Source organism: Colletotrichum lupini, chromosome 3, assembly GCF_023278565.1.
Source record: "Colletotrichum lupini chromosome 3, complete sequence".
NCBI classification, from domain to species: Eukaryota; Fungi; Ascomycota; class Sordariomycetes; order Glomerellales; family Glomerellaceae; genus Colletotrichum; species Colletotrichum lupini.
In genome coordinates, this window is record NC_064676.1 from 6,087,976 (window position 1) to 6,110,740 (window position 22,765).

General features: G+C 53.6%; 8 protein-coding genes across 8 annotated transcripts; 5 read left to right on the plus strand and 3 right to left on the minus strand.

Moving 5' to 3' along the window:
• Window positions 1-373: 373 nt before the first annotated feature.
• CLUP02_06585 (uncharacterized protein) lies at window positions 374-637 on the plus strand (the record flags this gene model as incomplete). Its single annotated transcript, XM_049285584.1, has 1 exon — window positions 374-637. The coding sequence occupies one exon, from the start codon at window positions 374-376 to the stop codon at window positions 635-637; it is 264 nt and encodes an 87-aa protein (XP_049142727.1).
• Window positions 638-1,136: 499 nt separating this feature from the next.
• CLUP02_06586 (transmembrane alpha-helix domain-containing protein) lies at window positions 1,137-2,106 on the plus strand (the record flags this gene model as incomplete). Its single annotated transcript, XM_049285585.1, has 3 exons — window positions 1,137-1,479; window positions 1,539-2,029; window positions 2,092-2,106. 3 exons carry the CDS (start codon window positions 1,137-1,139, stop codon window positions 2,104-2,106), a joined length of 849 nt encoding a protein of 282 aa, XP_049142728.1.
• A 702-nt stretch (window positions 2,107-2,808) lies between these two features.
• CLUP02_06587 (MYND finger) lies at window positions 2,809-10,587 on the minus strand (the record flags this gene model as incomplete). The annotated part of the gene is made up of 14 exons (XM_049285586.1): window positions 2,809-2,952; window positions 3,133-3,280; window positions 3,343-3,380; window positions 3,438-3,571; window positions 3,670-3,795; window positions 3,926-4,350; window positions 4,413-4,600; window positions 4,708-6,144; window positions 6,172-6,318; window positions 6,373-6,407; window positions 6,507-6,610; window positions 6,844-10,258; window positions 10,309-10,359; window positions 10,416-10,587. 14 exons carry the CDS (start codon window positions 10,585-10,587, stop codon window positions 2,809-2,811), a joined length of 6,564 nt encoding a protein of 2,187 aa, XP_049142729.1.
• A 753-nt stretch (window positions 10,588-11,340) lies between these two features.
• On the plus strand, window positions 11,341-13,601 carry CLUP02_06588 (uncharacterized protein; the record flags this gene model as incomplete). Its single annotated transcript, XM_049285587.1, has 2 exons — window positions 11,341-11,396; window positions 11,471-13,601. The coding sequence occupies 2 exons, from the start codon at window positions 11,341-11,343 to the stop codon at window positions 13,599-13,601; spliced, it is 2,187 nt and encodes a 728-aa protein (XP_049142730.1).
• Window positions 13,602-14,907: 1,306 nt separating this feature from the next.
• CLUP02_06589 (uncharacterized protein) lies at window positions 14,908-15,364 on the minus strand (the record flags this gene model as incomplete). Its single annotated transcript, XM_049285588.1, has 2 exons — window positions 14,908-15,095; window positions 15,166-15,364. 2 exons carry the CDS (start codon window positions 15,362-15,364, stop codon window positions 14,908-14,910), a joined length of 387 nt encoding a protein of 128 aa, XP_049142731.1.
• A 1,402-nt stretch (window positions 15,365-16,766) lies between these two features.
• CLUP02_06590 (enoyl-CoA hydratase/isomerase) lies at window positions 16,767-17,910 on the minus strand (the record flags this gene model as incomplete). Its single annotated transcript, XM_049285589.1, has 2 exons — window positions 16,767-17,361; window positions 17,471-17,910. The coding sequence occupies 2 exons, from the start codon at window positions 17,908-17,910 to the stop codon at window positions 16,767-16,769; spliced, it is 1,035 nt and encodes a 344-aa protein (XP_049142732.1).
• Window positions 17,911-18,684: 774 nt separating this feature from the next.
• CLUP02_06591 (membrane transporter) lies at window positions 18,685-20,123 on the plus strand (the record flags this gene model as incomplete). The annotated part of the gene is made up of 3 exons (XM_049285590.1): window positions 18,685-18,900; window positions 18,962-19,978; window positions 20,043-20,123. The coding sequence occupies 3 exons, from the start codon at window positions 18,685-18,687 to the stop codon at window positions 20,121-20,123; spliced, it is 1,314 nt and encodes a 437-aa protein (XP_049142733.1).
• A 1,038-nt stretch (window positions 20,124-21,161) lies between these two features.
• On the plus strand, window positions 21,162-22,346 carry CLUP02_06592 (uncharacterized protein; the record flags this gene model as incomplete). The annotated part of the gene is made up of 2 exons (XM_049285591.1): window positions 21,162-22,046; window positions 22,197-22,346. 2 exons carry the CDS (start codon window positions 21,162-21,164, stop codon window positions 22,344-22,346), a joined length of 1,035 nt encoding a protein of 344 aa, XP_049142734.1.
• Between the last annotated feature and the right edge of the window lie 419 nt (window positions 22,347-22,765).

The following is a 22,765-nucleotide window of genomic DNA, read 5'->3' on the forward strand; positions in this document are numbered from 1 at the left end:
TGAAAGCCACGGACGTGTGGCCAGGGGACCCCTTGGCTGTTACCGAACACTGCTGCAGGGCATGTCCTAGAGTCGAGGAGGGTGTCCCACTGTCGAAAGTTACGCGTGTGTGCCCTTTCGAGCTGGAAAAGTTGTGCACACACCAGATGGCAGAACGGGAAGCCATCCCTACCTTTGCCTAGACCTGCCCTAGTTTTCACTATTCAGTACTCGTATGTACACTACACACTGCACATGCCTACACTACCACCCTCCTCAAGGCTCTGTGGGCACGGGAGACAGAGCCTGAGAGGACGGAGGCAGACACCAGAGAGAGAAAAGAGGAGTTGGTACTTATGGTATTCTGGGTCTACACCCTCCCGAACCCCCCGGGATGCCGCAAAGTGGACTCCTAATTTCGCTTTTCCTCCTCATCTCAACCCACTCCGTGCTCGTTTCCCTCTTTTCAACAAAACAAGCCGTTCCCTCCAATTCCACCCGCTGTCACTCGTTCCATTTCCTCCCCTCCCCCCCCAAGTCTCTCCCTCTTCCATTGCCTTGCCTTGCCTTGTTACTCATCTTCCCAATCTCGCCAAGGTCTCCTCCTCTTTTTCCCTTGTTCATTTACCCTCTCCTTTCAATGTCATTTACTCGGTGATATCCTCTTTTTTTTGCCAGCAAAAGAGAACAACGTGAAGGAGAAAGAACAAGAGGCTTCGTAAAAGCCCAAACCAACTCGCGAAGAAACCATTAGGAGGCCTGTTTGTGCCCACACATTCTTTAGGACTCGCCTTGTTTGCCGCACGATCCGAACACGGTCCTGCTTCGACCGACACACTCGCTCAACCCTCTACAACAACATCATCATCATCTAACCCTCCTCCGATCGACCGAATTTACGATTCTCTCGACGGATACAACTTATTAATCGTACTGGGTGGAAAATCGAGAGGACGCTGCTTGGATTTCGATATCTGGGAAAGCATTCGGTGGCCGACTGAACCGCACCGAGGCAATAACCCCTGAGACACGTCGACAACCCTCGAACCCGCAAGACCTGTCATCGTCTTCGAGTCCTGGAATCGATTCGAGACCGCACCTTCATTCAACCTACTTTTCGTTTCAACGCTTTCGTTATACCCTCCTCGACAACCATTATGAAGTACTCAGTAGCTGTTCTGGCCGCCGTGGCCTTTGGCTTCAGCTCAGCCCAGACTGCCACCACTACGTCAGGATATCAGAAGCCCAGTGAGGCCGCGAGGCCAGGCGCCATCACCAACCACGGATGCTACAACGCGTCATCAACGACATGGCAGAAGTACCCCGTAGAGAACATCAGTACCGGATCATGCACGTTGGAATGCCAAACTAAGCAGAAGAAGAATGTCGCCGCTATCAACGGCGAGGACTGCTACTGCGGTGACTCGTACCCGCCAAAGGTCGACGTCGTCGACGACAAGAAGTGCAACTTCCCTTGCCCATTCTACCCGGAAGAGGCTTGTATGTTACCCTACGTCTCATGGCCCAACTTTTGAAGTAATGGCTAACCTTTGTGAAAGGCGGTGGTGTCGAAGACATGATGTACTACTCCGTCTTCAACACGGGTCTCAAGCTCGTCGTTCCCGATGAAGACGTTGCAACCACCACAACGGCCGCAGCCACCACAACGGCCACGACAACAACCGCCGCCAACGGCGTCGTCTCAACCGTAATCGAGACCCCCGCCGCGACAACATCGGCCGCGGCAACCGAGACGCCCAAGAAGAGCACCAACGTCGCCGGCATCGCCGCGGGCGTCGTCGTCGGCGTCGTGGCCATCGCCGCCATCGTCGGCGCCGCCTTCTTCTTCGTCCGCAGGAAGCGCAACGCCGAGATCGAGGAGGAGCACCGCCGCAACGCCGCCGTCAACGCCTTCATCGGCGGCTCCAAGCCGCCCAGCAGCAGCGGCGTCTCCATGTCCGACTCCCGCATGGATCCTACCCTGGCGCACCGACGCATGAGCGATGGCAGCATTGCCGACAACCAAGATTACTCGCGGAAGATTCTCCGAGTAAGTTTATGAGATGTTTTAAAATGAGATGAACCCTGAAAAAGCTAATTCCCCTCATCAAGGTTACCAACGCATGAGCACCTCACATCATGACGACAAACGACCTGAAAGCCTGTCCTGGGGCTTCTTTGAATTACTTCTTTCTACACAATTCTGGCATCAAAGGCGTTTTGTGGTGTTCAATCTCCCGACGCTGGCTTACTCGGGGGCCTCTTCCGAAAAAAACGACCAGTGTCGTCGGATTTTTCATTTGTATCATGGTGTAGGGTAAACATATCTTGGGAAATTACGATATGGGTTTTTGCGTTGGATACATCTATCAAATCTCTCTTGTTCTTGGACACAACCATACACAAAAAATCCGCCCTTTCGGCCACGACCTCCCTCCCTACGCCGTCCACTCCTTTTGCAACTATCTACAATTTAGACAACTTTTGGATATCACAACCAACCTACCAACCAAACGGGGGGCTTTCGTCTCGAGACATTTTCCCTCCTACCCCCTTACCTACCCTCAAATTACGACCCGCCACTACCACAACACCAATACCTTTTTTTAAAAACACGTCACCCGGACCGCCAACCACTTACCACCTACACTGGGTACTTTCGATTCTACCGATGGGAAGGGGTTGACAGGCCGAGATTATGTTCATCACAAAAACACGGCGGCAGTTGGAAATAAAAACCTTGTTGAACGACATTCTATGGAAAGAGTCATAACGGAGTATGGTGGCGTAACCCCCCTTCCCATCTTGTGTATAGTAACCATGGCACCTTCATATTATGAACGCGAAGGGGCCTACGCCTTGGGAGGGATTATTACACGGGCAGAGATCTTCAATATCATCTTGGATAAACCAGCTTTGGCCCTCCCTTGGAGTGTCCGCGTGAGAACAGGAGAGAGATTTGGCCAACTTGGGCTCAACCCGATGGAAGCAAGAGATAGGAGGCTGGTGCGGGAATTCTTTTTTTTTTGGGTTAATACAGCGTGTTCAAAGTTAACTTGGGTTATGGAAATGTGGCGTGGTAATCGAGCAAAATATCCAATGACCTCATATTTCATCATTTTGTCCCTTCTAATCGCATTGACTTGAACGAACGGCCGTGAACTTGCAGGAGGACAAGATCCGACTGCCGCGTCTAGTACACTGGGCGTCCTTCCGAGCGCCGCCTCCGAGCTCCGAGCACGCGCCGTTTGTGTGTGACCCGGCTTGAAGAGAGTAATGCCCGACGAGGTCACCTGACATTCTACAACGGGACTGCAGCCTTTCTCCCTACCTACTTACTACTTCATCGCCTCCCTTGCAGACTGGAGTAAGGTAGTGTAACCGACTGCCAACTTTCGAGCCTGCCCCATCCCCAGCCTTCTGCCAACATTTTTTAAGCTTGGGCAACAAGACCATACCTTGTTTGCGGGCTGCCCGATGGGGGGCAGGATACTTGACCGAAAGGCCTCCAGCACGTGGGCATTGAAAACTGGGGGGAGGGGAGGGAATAAAGACAAAGATTGGGATTGGACGTTGGCTTGTGCTTGCACCACTGGCTATTCAGCGTTCAGCCTTTTCCTGTGGTTTTAGTGTGGGTGCGCTGGGGAAAGAAAATTGGGGATTGGTGTGTGTCAAGTTTAGGCCCCTGACGATCATTTTTCGGGATTTTTTTCTCTGTCCTGTTCTTTCTTGGTGTGTGTAGTCGGTCCGTTTGTGTGGTTTTGAACAGTAGCTTCTTGGTCGAGTGACTGGTCAACCAACGCTGATCCTTGGTAACTAAAACCAGTCACATCACTGAGACTAGCCGCCCGAGGTTGATACATGGGAAGCGAAAAAGAGAATAACTTTCTGAAGCTCTAGTATGTTAGATCTCAAGTCGTCTCAGTTGTGTTGGTTGGTTCTTGACTTCTAGCGTTCATGGTGTCTTCGGACAGCGTGCGGTGTGTTTTGAGGGGACTGGGTGGATCAGAAACAAATGGGCGATGCGTCGAAGCCTGGAGGGGATGTCCTTGACGATGATGATGCCCATTCATCCTCTTCCAGTTCTTGGCCTGGCGCCATTTCCAGTGTCTGAGTTGAAAGTGTCTTCCCCCGCCCTTGCTTAGATCATGTTGATTGGTCTTGGGGATGGCTTGTCGTTGTTTCAACAGTGACGAATGAGCATAGTCGGCCTTTTTGGGGGGCTGGATATCGGGCTGAAGTCTGACCTTCTCGAAGTATCGGGAGTTGCGGGCTCTTTGGTAATGACAACAGGGCTGGCCGTGGAGACTGTGGAGATCTGCAAAGTTGTGGACATCGCGTGGGTTTCTTTTCTGGGGATCGTTGAAGTCTCTTCCCGTCATCTAGGCTCCTCGTCCGAGTGAATTCAGTCTGGTTCCGAAGGAAAAGATGACATAGTTGCTGGGCTTTGGAGGCTTTGGAGGTGGTCCTGTGCTGCTTGATGCATGTACCGACGGGCAGTGTGATTTTCTGGTACCGAGTACGGATCCTTTTCCAAATGCCGGGTCTCGCGGTGTAGTATCCGGACGCTCGGTATGACGTCGTGATGGGAGTACGGGGGCATGAAACGTCGTTGCTTGTCCTTTAGGATGACGAGGGCTGGAACGATATTTGGTAGCGTCATTTGTCTGACATATATCGTATCAGGTCTGCCATAGGAAGGAATGGAAGCCCTTTTTGCTCCTGTACCCTTTGAGGCTCCTTGAGATATTTGCAAGATAGTATAAGGCGCATCTTCTCATCCACCTCTGCTGTGACTGTTACATCAAAAGAGAATTGGCCATGACAGCAGGTAGCCCGGGCAGACGACAAGTTACTTGGGGAATAAGGTAGCAGGGAACGCTTGTACAACCGCATTTCTGTTTCCGACGAAGAGGTACCCTCAGGATAGACTATGCCCTCCTTCAGCTCCCATGGCCAGTCTGGGACCAGGAAGAGCTGAACCTCAGGCGGTCGATCTTTGACCTTGAACAGAACTAGACAGATGATGATATTCGAAGGCAGGGCGCTCAAGGACAACTTGATGATGCCCATAAAATCTTCAGCCTGTGCCTCCCCCACGAATCCCCGATAGGCGGGGTTCCAGAGGAAGCTGGGCTCGGCCGCGAGAAGCTTGCCACATCTGCTGAGGCAGTCTCCTGGAGCCCAGTCCGGCTTGAAGAAGTGGCCCGGCCGCTGCTCGAGTCTGCGGCTCTCTGAGGCCGTGACCGTCTTCCTGACGCACACGTCGATAAAACTGGGAAATGACGGCCCATCGCTCTCATACCGGCAGCGCCCAGGCGTCGCGCGGACCCAGCCCTCGGCGGTGAAAACTAGGCCGATGTAAATGCTATGCTGATAGTGGCACTTTTGGCAATTCCCTTGCATCAAAAAAGGGAGCAGCCAAGTGGCGCTTGCGTCCGTGTTCACGCCTAAGACGTAGGTAAATCGGACGCCTTTGTTGGTGATGGAGAATTCATTCCGGTCTGATGTGAGTCGATTGCATCGCATGTAATTGCCGCAGAATGTGAACTCCGCTAGTTCTTGGGCAAAGATGCCTCTATACCGCTGATTCTCATCAACTGCTACCCAGGCGAACAGCGACAAGTCATCTGTCTCCTTGGCAATCTCTTCCTGGAGTCGCTGAAAGGCTTTTCTGCCCTCGCCGTAGATCATGGGGATGTGGATGTCGAAGAGCCCGAGGAGGGAGTAGGCCCGATCCTCGACACGGGTCGTTCGGCGATGCGCTGCCCATGACATTTTGACGGCAACGGGAACAGCCGATAGTTCCTTTTCGAATGTCAAGATATCGATATCGATGTTGGTTATCGTCGATAGACGCCCCGACCATACGTCTTTGGAGAACCTCAACTTCCACCCAGCATCGTAAAACTCCACAGCGGCCGGCGCGATGAGCTCTTGCAGCGTCCGGCCGCGAGTGAACCACTTGCACCTAGACAGATCGGATATCTTATGGATCCCAGGCCCAGTACTGCCAACTTCCGGGCGGAGATCCGAGAGAAATACCAAGCAGACCTTCGCCTCCTGGTACCATCGAAACATGGAGTTAATGGCTTCGCTGAGCTCGGCGCTGCTGGACTTGTCGATGCAACAGGTGTCGATCCACGCGTATCCCAGACCCTTCTCCTATGCAATCTCACAGGTCTTTGCGACCTTGTCAAAGCCTGCCTTGCTTTTCGTCGTTGACGCCACAGCGGCGGAGGACATCTCCTGAAAAGAGACCTCACCGCTCTCCCACGTGTGCGAGAGTGTGGCATAGTCGACTTCGGAGGACTCCGCGAAGCTCTCGAGGGCGAGGGTCTTCGTATTGACAAGCCACATGACTGAACAAACCAGAAGTTTTCTCAACTAAACGCTTTCGAGACGAGGGCGGAGGGTAACGTTGTCGTCTGCGAGATGTGTTTTGCACGATTAGTGTAGAAGGTCAGAATACGCGACGCCATTGGTTGCTCAACATAGCCTGCATGAGCCTCCCGCGATTGATCCACGGAAGCCTTGTTGCAAAATCATCATACGATCGTCCCTTTTGTGAAAGTTTCTGTTTAAATTGACACCAGTAAGCACGTGAGGCCGCCTTATTATTACATGGTGACTGGAAATGTCAGCAATGCTCGCGGAAGCATACTCGACCTACCTCAAGCCCAATATCCCTCAGGGATAACTTCATACATGAAGCTTGGAAATTTCATCCTGAGCTGTCGCCGATGTAAATGTTCACAGTAGGCTATAGCACCGGAAGGGCAGAGAATCGACTCAACGCCAGCGAGAATTTGGCAAAAGAATCCATGAGTTAAATCGCAACTATGCCGAATTTACTTTTGATACGCCTCGCTTTCCTTGCACTCGCCACGATGCTTTCGCCAATCCTTCTTCTGGCAGTCGGCACTGCAATACTTGGCACTCAAGCAGCGCATACACTTCTTCAGAGCGGCGCCGTTCGTCGGCTCCTTGCCGCAGTTGGTGCACCTTTCCTTAGGCGGCGCCATACCATTAGCGCGATAATCCTTGTATTTACTCGTGTCCACAATCTCCTCCACAAATGGTACAGCGAACGTCGGGCTGATGGCAATGCGGGTGGCGTATTTGGACGCGGTGTCCCACTCTGGGAGCCCGATGAAGTTCGCAGGGAACTGTCCGCGGCCGCAGGAGCAGAGGGCAGGCTCACTGGGTTCCAGCGATAAGGGTATGGTGGCGCCGGCCTTGCGGTACTCGCACGACGAATTATGGTTCCACGTCCGGGTACGCTCGGCCAGGGCAGGGAGGACCTTCTTCCAGAGGATGAGTTCCTCGTCGTTGACGGTGACAGAGGCCATCTCGAGCTCTCTCAGAAGCAGAAGGAATGGCTCTACCTTCTTGATAACGGGGAGCGTAAATGGTAGGACTGCGGCATCGAGGACGACGGAGGCAGAGGCAGCATCGAGACGGAGAGCGGAGACGAAGAAGAGCATGTGAATGCCGCCGCGGTCCGGATGGTTGAGACAGAAGAGGCCAGTTTGGCCACCTTGTTGACCCGTGGAGAGCATAGTCATGGTGAAGATTGACTCCTTGAAGTTGACGCGGGGCGAGGGGGCGAGGTCGAGCCTGCTGGCGTTGATACGCTCGCGCAGTGCCCTCTCACGGACCGAGAACTCGAAGGAGAGGAGTGTGTTGAGGAAGGAAAGCTCATCCCTTTTGGCGACGTCGATGATAGGGAGGCGGTCGAGGTTCAAGTGCGGGGTGTTGAGATCGGCTGGGGTGTTTGAGAGACCTCGTGCAAGCTGAGTCGGATAGACAAAGTCGGTGAGTACTGTGTTCGTTTCTGGATCGCTGCTAGGTTCGGCAAAGGGGGCAATAACCTCGACGTAGGCGGATGTACGAGCGATGCGAGTTTTCGCCTTGCTGGCGTCGATGAGAGCGGGGAAGGTGAGAGGATAGACAAGCTCCTTGTTACCAAACACGACGTTGACGGTGAAGGGAGACACTTGATCAAGGGTAATGGGTAGCTTGTCACTAAGGAATTTCTTGCCCTTGGTAGACAGGATATCGAGATGTCCAGTAATGGTTTCGATTCTGTCCTGTCTTCGTGATGCGTTTGCGGTGAAGGTCGATTCTGAGTCCGTGCTCTTTTCGAAAGCAGTCTCCGCGACAAGTCCCGCAGCTTCAGAAGCAGCCGGATACCTTGTCTGACCGGGCATGTACTTGGTGATGAAGACGCTGTCCTCGTCAGCCAACTTAGCCTGGAAGATTCTGAGTTCGCTACCGAGAGTCTTGCTGAAGACAGCGATACTTTGTGCAGAGCTCAGGACCTCTAGGCGGACATAGGAAGTTTTGCGTTCCACCTGTAACGCCGCAGCAGAGACGTAGAAGGTTGCGATGAGCGGAGATTGCCCAAGCCAACCTGCTGGGTCTGCATCGACGGTGACCGAGAAGTCGCTGGTGTCACGGTTACCACTGGATTTGACGGTCCCAAAGACAAGCTGTACCTCGTCGTAGAAGTTGTGCCACTTGTGGTTGGCGTCTTCACCAGAGACCAATGAACCTCTGATGGTGGGAGAACTGATTTTGGCTTGGTCAGAGCCGTCAAAGACCCGCGCAATCTTCTCCCGCGGGACAACGAGAGTCACGGCCACGACCTCTGGGACTGATGTCCAGGAGTCGAACCCGCCGAGGTTACGGTTAGGCTTGATCTCTGCCCGAAGCCAGTCTTCTGAGTCGACCCCCTGCGTATGCATCTGCACAGACAAATCTTGTCTAAGATTCCCCGTGAACATCAGGCTTCTTTCAGCGGATATTTTCTGGAGCAGAAATCCGCAAGTCTTTTCAAAATTGTCGACAGATAGACGCAGCTTGAGGTAATGGAGAAGGGAGACGAGGGTGCCCCGGTGGAAGTGGGAGTAGGCCGTGTTGCGGATAAGCTGCGTGACGGATGACTTCGAGATGGACAGCAGCTTCATGGGGTTCTCGTGTGCGAAGACCTTAAGGTAGAGGTTGAAGAAGATGCTGGCTAGCGCTTCAGATTCGATTGCGAGAGGCCCGGAGGCGTTGACTCCTGAGAAAAGCTTGCTCTGTTTCCATGTAATTCGACTGTGCACTTGAGCCACTTCGTCGCCTTTCGCCTGGATGCTCTTGGTGCTCAGGCCGATCAAGATCTCATCGACGCTTGAAACGGCAGTGGAGTTGGTCCAGTATTCGACCGCGCTCGCGCCTACTAACAGTGATATCGTGGGGCCGTGGCCGTACAAGAGGGTATGAAAGGCCTCTTTGGCGGTACTTTCTCTCTTCAAAAGGGTTTCGGTGAAGACAGCCGACCAGGGGTGGGGTGTGAGCAGAGGTAGAGCCGACATGAGAATGTTCAATGTGCCAAAGTGGTCTGCGAGGTTGGATGTGTCAACGGTGTCGAATGCGATCGGAGCTGTTGACTTGGCGCCGTACACATCTTGGTCCAAGGACAGGACGCGGGCATCGAATTGGCGACGGTACCATCCGGCAGACGTCTCCTTGGTCACGATTAAGTGCTGCAGGGTGTGGCAGAACGCAAGGGCTTCACTGGCGATGGAACGGATCACCAACTTCTTCCCACGAAGAAGAGTCCCACAGGCAGCCGCCCACTCTCGGAATTGTGTCTTTGCAGCCGAGAAAACCCTGGTCCTCTCATCTTGTTGATCAGGCTTCAGAGGAGACTGTTCGGTCAAGGGGATAAAGGCCGCAGCAAGATGGAAGCCGAGGACGGGGTCAGTTCCGTAGTGCAAGAGATGGTGTTTCGACAGCGAGGCATAGAAGAGGGGGTTTGGGTTGCTGACGGCACCGTTGGGCGTAGCGTCGGCGGACTCCCAGAACTGCTGAGAAGCTTCGGTAACTTCCTGTGCATTTTGTAGTGCAGCAGGAGCAGCTGATCGCAAACCGGTGAAAGCTACATCGTTGCCGAAGGCAATTCTCTTCATCTCAATGGAGTGTTTGAGATTAGCAGTCAGGGCTTCGGAATTGGCGATGACATTGTCGGACGCAGCGGCATTCTCATAGCTGATCCAGACGGCACGAACGTCGTCGAGGGTGGCCTGATCACAGAAGGGCAAGACTTTGCCGTATGAGCTTGATTTCCACGACTTCAGAGACTCTGATGCTTTGAGAAGCTTCTTGACTTGAGATGATAAGATGTGTAGGTCTGAGCTGTCAATGTGAAGGTTGTAGTACAAGTTCCAGGGGGTATTTCCGGAGACATTGTCATTGTCGATGAGCAGAGAGAAGAGAAAGATGTTGCGTGCTTCAGATTGTCAGCAAATACTCATTGGCGGATGCAAACTTTGAACATACCCAGAATAGCTTCATCGATGTCATTGACTGTGATATCCAGATTGCGACCAGCTGATGGCGAATTAGAAAGGTGGATGTGATTTCACCAGGACCTATGCAGCACTTACGTAGCCCAATCTCATTGTAGGCTGTGTAAATGATGTTCCTCACATCGCCGCACCCAAGTAGTAGTAAACTGGCATCGACTCCATTAGGCAGGTTTTTGGCTAAGTTGATGGCCGGTGTATTGCCTAGCGCATAGAAGTAGGAGGTCGAGTTGGCAACAGTTGGGGTGAACATTGTGACTGAAAGCGAGCCTGGGAAGACCCAGATGACGTGAAAAATGCTCGATGACGAAGATAGAGAGAGAGGAGCATGGAGCACGGTCTCTATGTGCTTCAAGGTGTTAGAATGCCCCTATGAGGTCGACGCCCTACCACAAAAGGCTTGCCCGACGTGAACAAGATAGCAAGAGGAGGGGACGAATTGTGGTCTCAGACCAGCATGTAGTTGGTAGGTCAAGGAGGAAAACTCCCAAAGTGAAGAAGATGAAATCTCAAGAGAATAAGGAATGTGAACAGGAAGCTCAACTTGATCTCTCTTTCCTCTTTCGCCTTATTCAAGCGAAAGTCGGGCAGGACGGAGGCACACAGTCTTGGTGACGAGGTGAGAGCTCTGGAGGGGTCGGTGGCAGCTGGCACCAGATGGGCTTGATTCCTTCGTTATGGTAACCCGTGCTGACCGCCCTCACTAGCCACACTCTCTGCCCGGCAGAAAGAGCAGGTGGAGGCTTCAGCCACTCCATTTCGATGCTTTTCGCGACGCCCATCGCGTTTTTGTTTCCCAGCTACAGCACTTGGGGAATCAACGTGCAGCTTGCGCAAAAGTCCACGCATATCCATCACTGCGATTTTGAACGGCCGGGCGACAAACTCTTCTTTTCGATCCACATCAATCGCTCTTGAGTCAAGCGAGGGCTCGCCATCTACACGCCGCCATTCGCGACGCTTACTCGAGGCCGAAGCTCAAATTCAACTTCACATCTGGGCAGCTATGGCCTCTCAGCCAACGCCCCGTGTCCGTCGCACGTCACAAAACACACAATACACGTATGTTTGAGAGGCAGCTCCGGAAGCTACTGTCAAAGAAGTGCGCTGACAGGCTTTAGCTACAACCTCTCGAGACGGATCAACGATGTCAAGACCTACCCTGTCCAGTCTTCCCAAGGAGCTACGATCCTCCTCTATGGCCACGACAATGGCATTACAATAATATGGAGAGGTGGACGTCGCTTCAGGCCATCGAAGAAGCAACAAGCAAAACCTGCCACTGAGAAGCAGAATGGTGCTCCAGACGATGCCGTAATGATCATAGATTCCGACGACGACGAAGCACCAGCCAAGGCAGGCAAGGCATCAGGGCCCTTTACCGACAAGCCCGAATTCGAAGATTCCGAGGAGGAGGGACCTTACCCTGAAATCATCCAGACTCTCGACCTCTCTCTTGGCACATCTGTTTTGCATCTTGCCGTCCTGCCTATGACGCCATGCTCCGCGGAAGATGCTGCCTGGGGAGGAGCCGATGTTTTGAAGGAAAAGATGGTGTTCACGGTGGCCTGCGCAACCAACGATGTCTACGTCGTGACCCTTCCTCTTACACCGCCGAGTCCCGAGAGCAAGGCACGCCCTGAGCTCATGTCCAACCTCCTGGCTGGGAAGGCTGGTTCTGGTCAATGGGGAGAGAGAGTCGTCCTTCTTGGCGGCCAATACAAACGGAGTGAAGGCATTGCCATGTCATTAATCAGACCCAAAGCTTCCTCTAGCTCCGATCGGATACGAGAGCAGACCGGCGCATCAAGTGCCCCGAAGCCTCGACTCGTTGTCGCCGCACATACCCGCGAGGCATCTGGCACTCTCCGTCTCTGGGATGTGCCTCTTGACGTCCAACCCGGCGAAGCCAGTGCCCGAATCAACCCATTCCAAACCGAATATCTTCCTAGCCCCCTCTCCAGCATCTCATTCAACCCGACGCATCTTACACAGATCCTGACAGTAGCCTCTTCGCACGCTGTTCGCATCTACGACTACGCGCTACCCTCTTTTCCTCCGGATGACCAAGCCACCGGACCCTTCCCTAGCCAAGGATCCTGGCTGCTCTCTCTGTTCCAGCCATTCACCCGCCCTACGTCGACACGCAAACCCATCCTTGACGCCGCATGGATTTCTCATGGCAGAGCTGTCCTCGCACTGCTCGCCGATGGCACCTGGGGTATATGGGATGTGGATGGTGCTAGCCCGCTAGGCGCCTCGATCATGGGAAAGAACAGCTCTGGCATCAAGGGTGGCGCAATCACCGCCTTCAGTGCTACCGGTCACGTTGAAGGCACAGGGCCGTTGAGGACAACAGCAAGCGTACCGAGGTCCAACGGCAACGGCGAGTTCGTACCTCTGACACCCCACAGCCGGCGTGACGCAGCAGCTTCGCTCAGTACCGCGGGCTCACTGGAAAGGCTTGTGTCTGTCAGAGGCGGTATTGCTGTGACACCCTTGCCCGGCAGTGGTTCAGGCTCTGGCTCCGCTGATGAGAGCGTTGTGCTTTGGATTGGCGGACTGGATAATGTCTCTGTCATCCCCGCCGTCTCACGCTTCTGGGATGCCCAGCTGCGTCGGAGTTCTGGTGGAGGTGTGAACCTGTTCAGCGGTACTACTCCAACACGAATGATCCGTTTGCAAGATTTGTCTACCGGACTTCTCGGAGAGCGCTGCTGTGGTGTGGGTGCCGCTGTCAACTTTGCCAGACTGAAGGAGAACGATGGGGGTCTGCAGATTGAGGTCCTCATCATGGGCGAGAGCCGATTGGTGATTGTCCACGAGTCCGAGGACACCCCAGGCACCAAGATCGGAACGGTTGTCTCAACCCGCCGACGTCTCTTTGGCGACAAGGGCAAACCAGAGCCACCGAGCGCCATTATTGTCCACCCTCGACCCGATCAGCCCCGAAATGTGTCGTTCAACCTCAGCGTTAACAAGACTAGAAGTCTGCGCACGAAATCGAATGGCCGCGATAGCATCGACGTCGATGATCCGACACACGACTTCACGCTTCCCATCGGACGGCCCAAGTCCGGCTTCGGTTTCGCCGACACGCTCAACGCCGCCGCAGATTTACAGGATGACGTTACGACACGCGATGTCGAGGTGGAGATGTTGGATATCTTGGAGATTGATCAGGCGTTGGAGGATCTGGATCACGATCGGGGTAGCGGAAGGAAGAAGGTCTTCTTCGAGGAGGATCAAGACCGGTCGTTCCATTAATGTTTGCTGCTGACGAGACTTGACCTAGACGAGACCAGAATGTACGATACCCCATGGGCCGTCCCGGCAACCGACCCAAACCTTGCGAGTTCCTGGCACGAGCCAAAGTCAACATCAATTTCGTTGTGCTATATCTGTGAACGTTCTTCTTTTCCCTTCTCTCTCTCAAGAAATCATTCGCCATGGCTTTTCAAAGACCATGGCAAATCCGCACGTCAAGGTGGAGCGCAAGGAGAGATTCATCCTTGATCCAGCTCTGTATTACGAGCGGTACATCAAACAGACCTCCACATCCTCTGGGACATTTCGGATCCGCAAGGCACAAGATCGCTCAAGATGAAGTGTTGCCGGTGGAAGAAAGACTCCATGATGGGATGTGTCGACGCCGACGGTTTCTACTTTTAAGGACAGGGACTTTTATGGGTGGGGGCGGGTGGTTCGGTCTGCGGATTGACCATTTGCTCTCCCGGCCTTTTGTATCATGTCATCCTGCTATCTGCCTTGACTCCTTGACTCTGGTCTTTGACTAGAGGACGATGGGAGGGGGCGGGGGGTGTCAGGGTTGGGAGGTGGTTCTGTCGGTACATTTTTCCATGCTGTGCTTTTGATGTTTGCGTGATCTTGATATTGCTTTTCGACTTGTGTGTTGCGTGATCCATAACGTCTTTCTTGTATAAGGCTCAGAGCCTGCGCATGTGTACCTGCTAGTCCTATATGTTCGAGTCGCATCCAGCTCTGATAAGCCTCAAGTAGAGCATCATCATCGATACAATAAAGTGGCATGTCCCGCTGTTGCCTCTCAGTGTGAATGAATGCGGCTTCACATGACTATCTTTGTACTTCTGAGATGCCATTGGCCAATGACACACATTGCTTCGACCATCGGATATCTTGTATTAACTGAAGTGTTGCGACAGCTGGTGAGGACCTAAGTTTTCGAGAAAAAAAAATACAAGTATGCTCAATAATTCATTACACGCATCATGTCGTAAGTTATTGTTATTAGTGGGTTAGCTGGTGGGCAGGATTTGGAGAGAGATGGCAATTTGAAGTCACGGTAGGAAGCGAAGCAGTTCAGAATGTGCTGTGATCAATCGCAATATTGATTTGACCTTGCTAAAACGCCCCACGGAGTCACCCTCGAACCCCTTTCATGCTATGAGGTAGTAGTGGTAGTATACAAGTAGGTCGCACGTAGGACAGTCCCAGTCCAGCGGCCTTTCATAACGCATGCTCAGAAATTGTCGTCATACATCTTTCCTTCCCGGGAAACTTTTTGTTGGAAGAATCATCGAGTGTGGGAAGTTTACAGGTTCTTCTTGACCTGGTCGGCGGTACCCTTGGCCTTGCCAGCAAGCTCGTTGGCCTTGCCCTTGGCCTCGCCCTTGAGCTCCTGCGCCTTGCCGGCGGCCTCGCCCTTGAGCTCCTGTGCCTTGCCGGCGGCCTCGCCCTGGGTGTTGGGGACGTTTTGCTTGACCTTTTCAGCGACGTTGGCTGTGGAGAGGACATGTTAGTATCGTGTGATCATGTGGGCGTGGAGCCAAAGAGGCGAGAAAGAACATACCACCGGCGTTGATACCATCGACGAGCTTGTCGCTGACCTTGCGGTCGACAGTCTTCAGACCATCCTTGACGGTCTCTGTTGCCGACTTTTGCGCGGCAAAGGAGGTGGTGAACGTTCTGGGGGCAGCGACGGCGGCTCTGGGGATGACGCGGGGGATGGTGGCCAGACGGCGGCCGGTGGCTTCGATGAGGAAAGACATTGTGATGTGTGTGTATGTGTTTGGTGGTTTGTGGAAGGGTTACTAGTGAAGATGACGAGTCGTCGTTTGATTCGTTTGAAGCTTTTGAGGTGGTGATGATGTTGTGATGAGTAGTAAGGTGGAAAGGGAGGTAGATGGAGTAAGAGGTGCAGGCAGAGAGCTCAAATATGAAAGACAAGAGGAAACCCGGAAGGAGCTACCCCTCGCTCGCGTACCTCCCTTAGCTTACTACGTACTCTCCCGTCCCAGTCTGTGTCTGCGTCTCCCATGGCGAGGTGCGGTAAAAGGGGAGCTAGGCCCGAGTTGAAGCTGAGCTACGTATGAGCTACCCGTGATGTCATGGTGTTCGTCTGTTGAGGCGAAGTGGAAAGGGTAGTAGGCGAGCAGTGATTAGCACTAACACGGTCTGGAACACCCGTGAATGCACTGGCCCGACTGCACCCCAGGGCGGCAACTTCCTCCCCCAAAATCCCCACCTACACAGCGAAGGTGCACTGGGCTGGACCAAAGGGGAGGAGCAAAAAAAAAAGAGGCGCTATGACGTCCCGGCAACCACCAAGACAATTGTATCACACCTACATCATCGATCGCGGACCAATCCCTCCAGTCTCCAGCCCGCTTGACATTTTGATCCAATGCACGTTTGATGCAGACTGCCGTGCTTTTGGGAGTCGGTACATGTACTGTCTAGGTTCCGATTTTCGATCTCTCTGCGCGGAATAGGCGGTTGGGACTGGGGAAGATGACGCCATATCTACTTTCGTTGGCCTGGCCTTCATCAGACCACTAGCCGCCTTACCTAACACCAATCTCTCTACCACTGTACGCATTGCTTTGGGCTGTTTGCATAACCTCGGTCTTCAGCGTTGGGAATAGCTCTAATCTGGATAGGGCAGGGCGGAATGAAGAGAAATACCTAGGTAGCCCAAGGTAAGCTGGCATTCTAGGCTAGACATTCAGCTTGGCAATCGCTCCTTTCACATGAGCCCCAGCTTCGGTCCTAGTCTACATCAAGTCAAGCAGTACCTTCTTAGAGATTCCCCGCCATGTTGCATCTCGATCCCATCCGTGCCGCACCTGGACCCACTACCGGCACGGATCCGAGGTGGGGCTTATGAGCCCTCTTCACCCGACATGCATATCGGAACTTCCTCAAGTTATCTATATGCCCTCAGTCTCTTGGGTGATCGATTGAGCGAGAATAATACATCATCGTCAAAGAATAACTGTCTGATCAACGAACATGGCCGCCGCATCTATATCACGATAAATCTCGCGTTGCTAAAACTCTTCCAGCTAAGCTGACCCATCTCATCATAGTCTCGAGACTACATTCAAGCAATGTATGCCTAGCTCTCATGTCTATATCTAGACCATAGATACGCACAAATACTACACAGCCTTACTGGCCCTTGAAAACAGGCTTCCTCTTCTCCTGGAACGCCTTGAGCGCCTCATTCCGATCATCCGTAGCAACGACCCGCTCATACATCTTATTCTCAACCTCCTCCCTCGCCCACGCCACAGCCTGAAGTCCAGCGCGGATGGCAATCGGCCCGCCCTCGCAAATCTCCCCCGCCAGCCTCACGCTCTCGCTCAAAACCGCCTTGCGCGCCGCTAGCAACACGCCCTTGTCCTTGTCGCCCTCGCCCGCCTTCTCCGCCTCCTCGTGCGTGATGTCCACCAGCCGGTCCGCGATGCCCAAGAAGTAGGCCTCGGGCGCGGAGACGCGGCGGCCCGTGAGGATGAGATCGCGCGCGCGGGAGAGGCCGATGAGCGCGGGCAGGCGGTGGGTGCCGCCGGCGCCGGGGATGATGCCCAGGCGCGTCTCGGGGAGGCCGACGAGGGCGTTGGAGGAGAGGACGCGGAAGTGCGTTGAGAGGGCAAGCTCGAGGCCGCCACCGAGGGCGATGGAGGAGATTGCCGAGATTGTTGGGATTGGGAGGTTTTGGAGGGAGGTGAAGGTGGAGCGGAGGTTGTGGAGGAACTCGTCGGTCCTGTGCCGGCTCACGTGTTAGCAGCAAGCTCTTGTTCGAATCTCGACGAGATATCCGATAATTGGCCCTCGGCTGGATTTGGGGTTCATAGTGTAAGGGTACAACTTACTCTTCCTGGGTGAAGCCCCGCCTCTCCTTCAAGTCCGCGCCGGCGCAGAAGCTCGTCTCAACGGCGCTGGCGAGGATGAGGGCGCGCGTAGGGCCCTTGACGTCTTTGCCGGCGGCGCCGCCAAAGATTGGCTGCGGCGGTACCTCGGCGCCGGTCTCCGGGTCATACTGGGCGTGGACGGCGTCGACCTCGGCGCGCAGCTGGGAGAGAAGAGCTTTGGAGAGGGCATTGCGCGCCTTGGGTCTGTTGAGCTCGAGAATGCGAATATGGCCGGACCCGGGTGCCGGGAGCTGTGTGACGGTGATGAGCGGCTGGTTAGAGTCTGCGGCCGTCGAGGTCGAGTAGAAAGCTCCGGCTACTGCCGCCGGGGATCTTGAGGATGCGTTTGTGGTGCGCGGGATGCGGATTGCGATCCGGAGGGGAGCGAGACGGGGAGGCATTGTGGCGGTTGGGATAGACTGCAGTGAGAAGCGCAAGCAGAACAAGCCAATGGAGTAAGTTCGAGATGGAAGACGGATTTCAATCGCGGTGATGGGCGTTGAACGATTTGCAGAATTCGATGTCGACGTTGTGCCGGTAGAGCTGGAGGTTATGCCGAGGACAGCAACGGAGGAGCAGAAGCTCCATTGGTGAGCATGCAATGACGTTCGCACCAATTCGGTTTTGCTCGGCTATTTGTGGAGACCTTTGCACAGCTCCTGAGCATAAAACGGTACGTACTCCCTTTTGTGTAAGTTCTCGGTGACGGGAAGCTCCCAGCGAAGCTCACCGAGCATGGTAAACGGGGGAGCTTGGATCACACACCTCGCTCACACCGCGACCCAAAAACCGCCCTTCCTTCCATCGACGATGCTTGGCACTTTTAAAACACCACAAAAGCAGTCCAAAAACACCACGATCGAAGAAGTTATGGACATCACCATGGGCGCCCGGGAGCAGCCAAGCCAGTAACCTCATCTCATCATCAAGACGCTATCAAGGGGCGTTCTTGGCCCGTGCACAGTGACGTCCACGGCCTCCTCACGCTCCTGGTGCCAAGCGCACACGCCAAGCATTTCTGTCCCTGCGCAAGCACAGCAAGGAACAAGTCTAGCTGAGCTGTCGCGTGTCTCAATCGAAGTTGCTGCCGCTCTTCTTAAAACCACGCTTGTTCCCCTTCTCCTGTCCCCTCAGGTTGCTGGTAGTTCAGTGACTTGGAAAGACTAGCAGAAACCATGTCAGACAAGACGGCAGAGAGCATCCTCGTCCCCTTCTTGGGGGCTTTCCAAGCTTCCTTATCGGTGCTCCTCACCATTTCCGCCGGTGTCATTGCCGCCCAATATGGCCTCCTCGACGACCGCAGCAGCAAGAAGATTTCGACTTTTTGCGTCCGGATGGCTCTTCCTGCTCTCCTGATTACGAATGTTGGTTCGCAGCTTGACCTCGAGACTGTAAGTATCCCGGGCCCACCCTTCGGCACCTTATATCCGTCTCGTCTGACCCATCTACCAGGGAATTCGATACGTCCCCATCATCATCTGGGCCATCTTTTACACTACAGTGTCAATTGGCATCGGTTTCGTCTTGACAAAGGTCTTTGGCATGCCCGACTGGGTCATTCCGGCCATCGCCTTCAATAACACGACCAGTCTGCCCCTCTTGCTCGTGCAATCCCTCGACGCCACCGGCATCCTTAGCTCCATCGATGACAGCTCTGGCGTCGTCACCAAGGCCAAGAGCTATTTCTTGGTCAATGCCATGATTGGCAACTCCCTCACATTTGCTCTGGGACCGAAACTCCTCAACGGCCAAGAAGAGGAAGCCCCTGACAAGAACGAGGGAGACCAAAACGACGATGATAATGACAGCGGTAGCGAACAAGATCTCGAGTCCCAAGAGCAGGACGCCGTCGAGCACAACGAGCAAACCTCTCTTCTCCCAGACCGCACCGTGACCAGAATCACCCGCACAAAGTACCGCGTCTACGGCAAGGGCAGCAAATACTGGTCCAACCTGTCCCCGACATCCCGCTCCATCCTCGAGTTCCTGTACAGCTTCGTCAACGCCCCCGTAATCGGCGCGCTCATCGGTGCCCTTCTCGGCCTCGTCCCCGCTCTCCACCGCCTCTTCTTCAACGAGCCTGAGGAGGGCGGCTACTTCAACGCCTGGCTCACCTCCTCGGTCAAGAACGTCGGCGAGCTCTTCGCCGTGCTGCAGGTCATCGTCGTGGGCGTGAAGCTGTCCAAGGCCATCTTGCAGTACAAGAACGGGGAGGACTCCAAGGAGAGCAAGGTGCCTGTGGTGCCGTTCCTGGCGGTCACGTTTGTTAGGTTCATTCTCTGGCCCGTCATCTCGATTGGCGTGATATATCTCTTGGCCAGCAGGACGGAACTCTTGACCAAGGATGCGCTTTTGTGGTTCTGTTTGATGCTTATGCCGACTGGACCTCCGGCTATGAAGTTATCTGCGCTGGCGGATGTTGATGGGTCTGAGGACTCTTTGAAGATGTTGATTGCCAAGTTTTTGACTGTAAGTTGACACCTTCTGGCCTCTTGCCCTCTGATACATGGGATATTTGCTGACAAGATTTCAGATGTCTTATATCGTATCACCCCTGATCTGCTTCACGGTGGTTGGTGCTTTGAAAGCAAGCGAGGCCATTGTTGCCAAGTAGACACTTGTTTTTTTTGGTTTCCTTACATTGGTTTGGAGAGATTGATAGGTGCTTGTCGTAATTCTAGGACGTAAGGATGTTTCTGGAGCAGGTACATCTAATTAGCCATCTATAAATTGACAAGGTCTGCTGATGAGGGGCAAGCTTGACTTACACAACATCTCACTGCGCCTGCACTTATTCACTACTTGATCGTTGAAAGTTCCTTCGCAACTTCTTTCGATTCTTCCCATTTATTACTACTATGCCCGATCTTTACTGTATCGCGCTGAATCCTATCGAGCCTTCACCAATGCCACATATGACATTCTTCTTACTGAGATTCGTCTTCTTCGCCCACAGTTGCCTCTCGCATCTTGAATCGGGCTTGCAGGATTTCGCAACAGTAATATGGTAAACTATCCTCCAGATAATTGAAGGGAGTTGTCGACTCTAAGGAAGAGCTAAGCAGATTTCAAGCTATCTTACATATCTAAGAAGGCTTATACCCAGTAACGTTGGACTTTTCTAGAAGATCACAGTATGGCATAATGCTCACCAGACAACAAAGTCATGAAAGGATAGAGGCTGTGATAATTCTGATTTACTTTCAACCTGAAGGACTAACTACAGGTGCAAAGCGTGTCTTGACACCTCTGATGCCTTTGTGCTCATTCCAAGTCTGCTAAGCTCAACAGCATCGTACGTACTGACTTGGATAGCCATGACTTTGAGGCCCGGACGAGTTGCCCAAGTCCGAGCATCCCGAGTAACATTAATTCCCTTCACTACCCTGTACTCAATGCCAACTAGAAGCTCTCCGTGACAATGTGATTCACTCATGAACCTCCCATCCCGTCTTCACCATCAAGGCTGCCGCTCTTCAAGTATCCGCTTCTCACATGACTTCCAGCGCCTTCTACCTCGCCCACCACCCTGAATATTTCCAAAAAGGAAAAAGGCCTTCCTTCCGGAACAAAAACTCTCTTTTTCCAAAATCATCTCCATATCCATCTTCATCTTCCACCGCGGACATCGTCAATTCATCAGTTCGCGAAGATGTGGTCTGGCAACGATAGCGGACAAGCTACCGTCCTTAGACGCAGACGTCGCAGAGGCGGTAGAGGTCGCAGAGGCCGCAACACCGCGATGGCAGTCGAGAATAACGCGATGGAAGTCGACAATACCGCCATCGATATTGACGACACCGCCATGGACGTCGATGTCGACAATGCCACCGTGGACGTCGACAACATCACCACGGGCGTCAACCACATCAACATGGCGAGCACCAACAACCCCGCCATCACCGACGCCCAGCGCCGCTGCATTCTCCTCACCATTCCCTACGAGATCCGCTACAAGATCTACATCCAAGTCATCAAGGGCTCCAACGTCACCTGCGACAGCATCGTCCTCGTCCGCAACAACCGCCGCCTTCGCGGTGGCCCGGTCCCGGCCTGGGCAGCCACCGCAGAGCACAGCGACTTCCTCCTGGCCTGCCGCCAGATCTACGACGAAGCCCGCCCCATCTACTGGGCCCGCTCCCTCGTCGACTCGGGCGCCCAGCGCTTCCCGACCATGGCGGACCTGTTGGGCCCCTTTGCGCGCCAGAACGCCGAGCACATCCAGGGCATCGTCGGCAACCTCCGATATTCTGAGCAGCCTGCTGAGTTTTTGGAGTCGTTCCCGCGCGCCAAGACGGTTCGGCTTTCTGATAGCTTTGTCACGCACTTTTCGTACGAGATGTTTGTGGGTGTCACCGAGGACGAGGAGTCTGTTGTTGCGCATATCAAGAATAGAATGGAGGCCAAGGGTTTGGACAAGTTGGTCGCCGATGTTCAGTTCGGCCGGGGCGTGCAGTTCTTGGTTGCTGCCATCTTGATTGGACACCCTGTCAAGGGCGACGGTACTGTGGTTAAGGATGAGAAGCACAAGCACAAGGTCAGTTTTATCTCATTCGTCGCCGAGTTGAAAGCTCGAGCTCTATTGGGATATGTCGAGTGTCGTTTCTTCTTCTTTTTCTCTCTCTTTTGATTCTCCTACCTTGCGACCCGGGCCTTCATGCTGACCCTGATTCTTTTCAAACTTTAGCATTGCTTCTACAACATGACTACTGGCAAGCTCTTGGTCGTTGACGCCGAGATCCACCGCGGCTCCCTCCGCAAGTTCGACGAGGACCATATCGACCTTGACAACTTCGAGCAAGTCTTGGAGGGTCGCTATCTTCGCGGAATGATGTGATGGACTCACTTGTCGACGCCTGATTCTACCGTGCCATCATCTGAAAAGTTGCATATGTGCATTGTCCCTTCGACAGGGAGTTGAAGCCTGAAGAGGGGCAGCGTACACGGTATTGGGAGAGCGGGAGTCAACATTGTACTATCGAAGGGGTCTTTCTGGGAGGAACGAAGAGGGATGGACAGAGTCTTTCAGTCTGATAACAAGAGATACGAAGACTACAATTGATACATGATCAAGCATTTGCGGTCTCATACAATGCAACTCGTGACACGTGATCGCAAAACTCCTGGAGCCCTCATGATTCAATCACCACTTCAATGGGCCTGGCTTCCTGAGCAGGTGAGTAAAACTTGCCAGCCGATGAGGAATGTGACAGTTATGAGTCAAGTGGACTCCGTCATACGAACGAACTTGGGTAA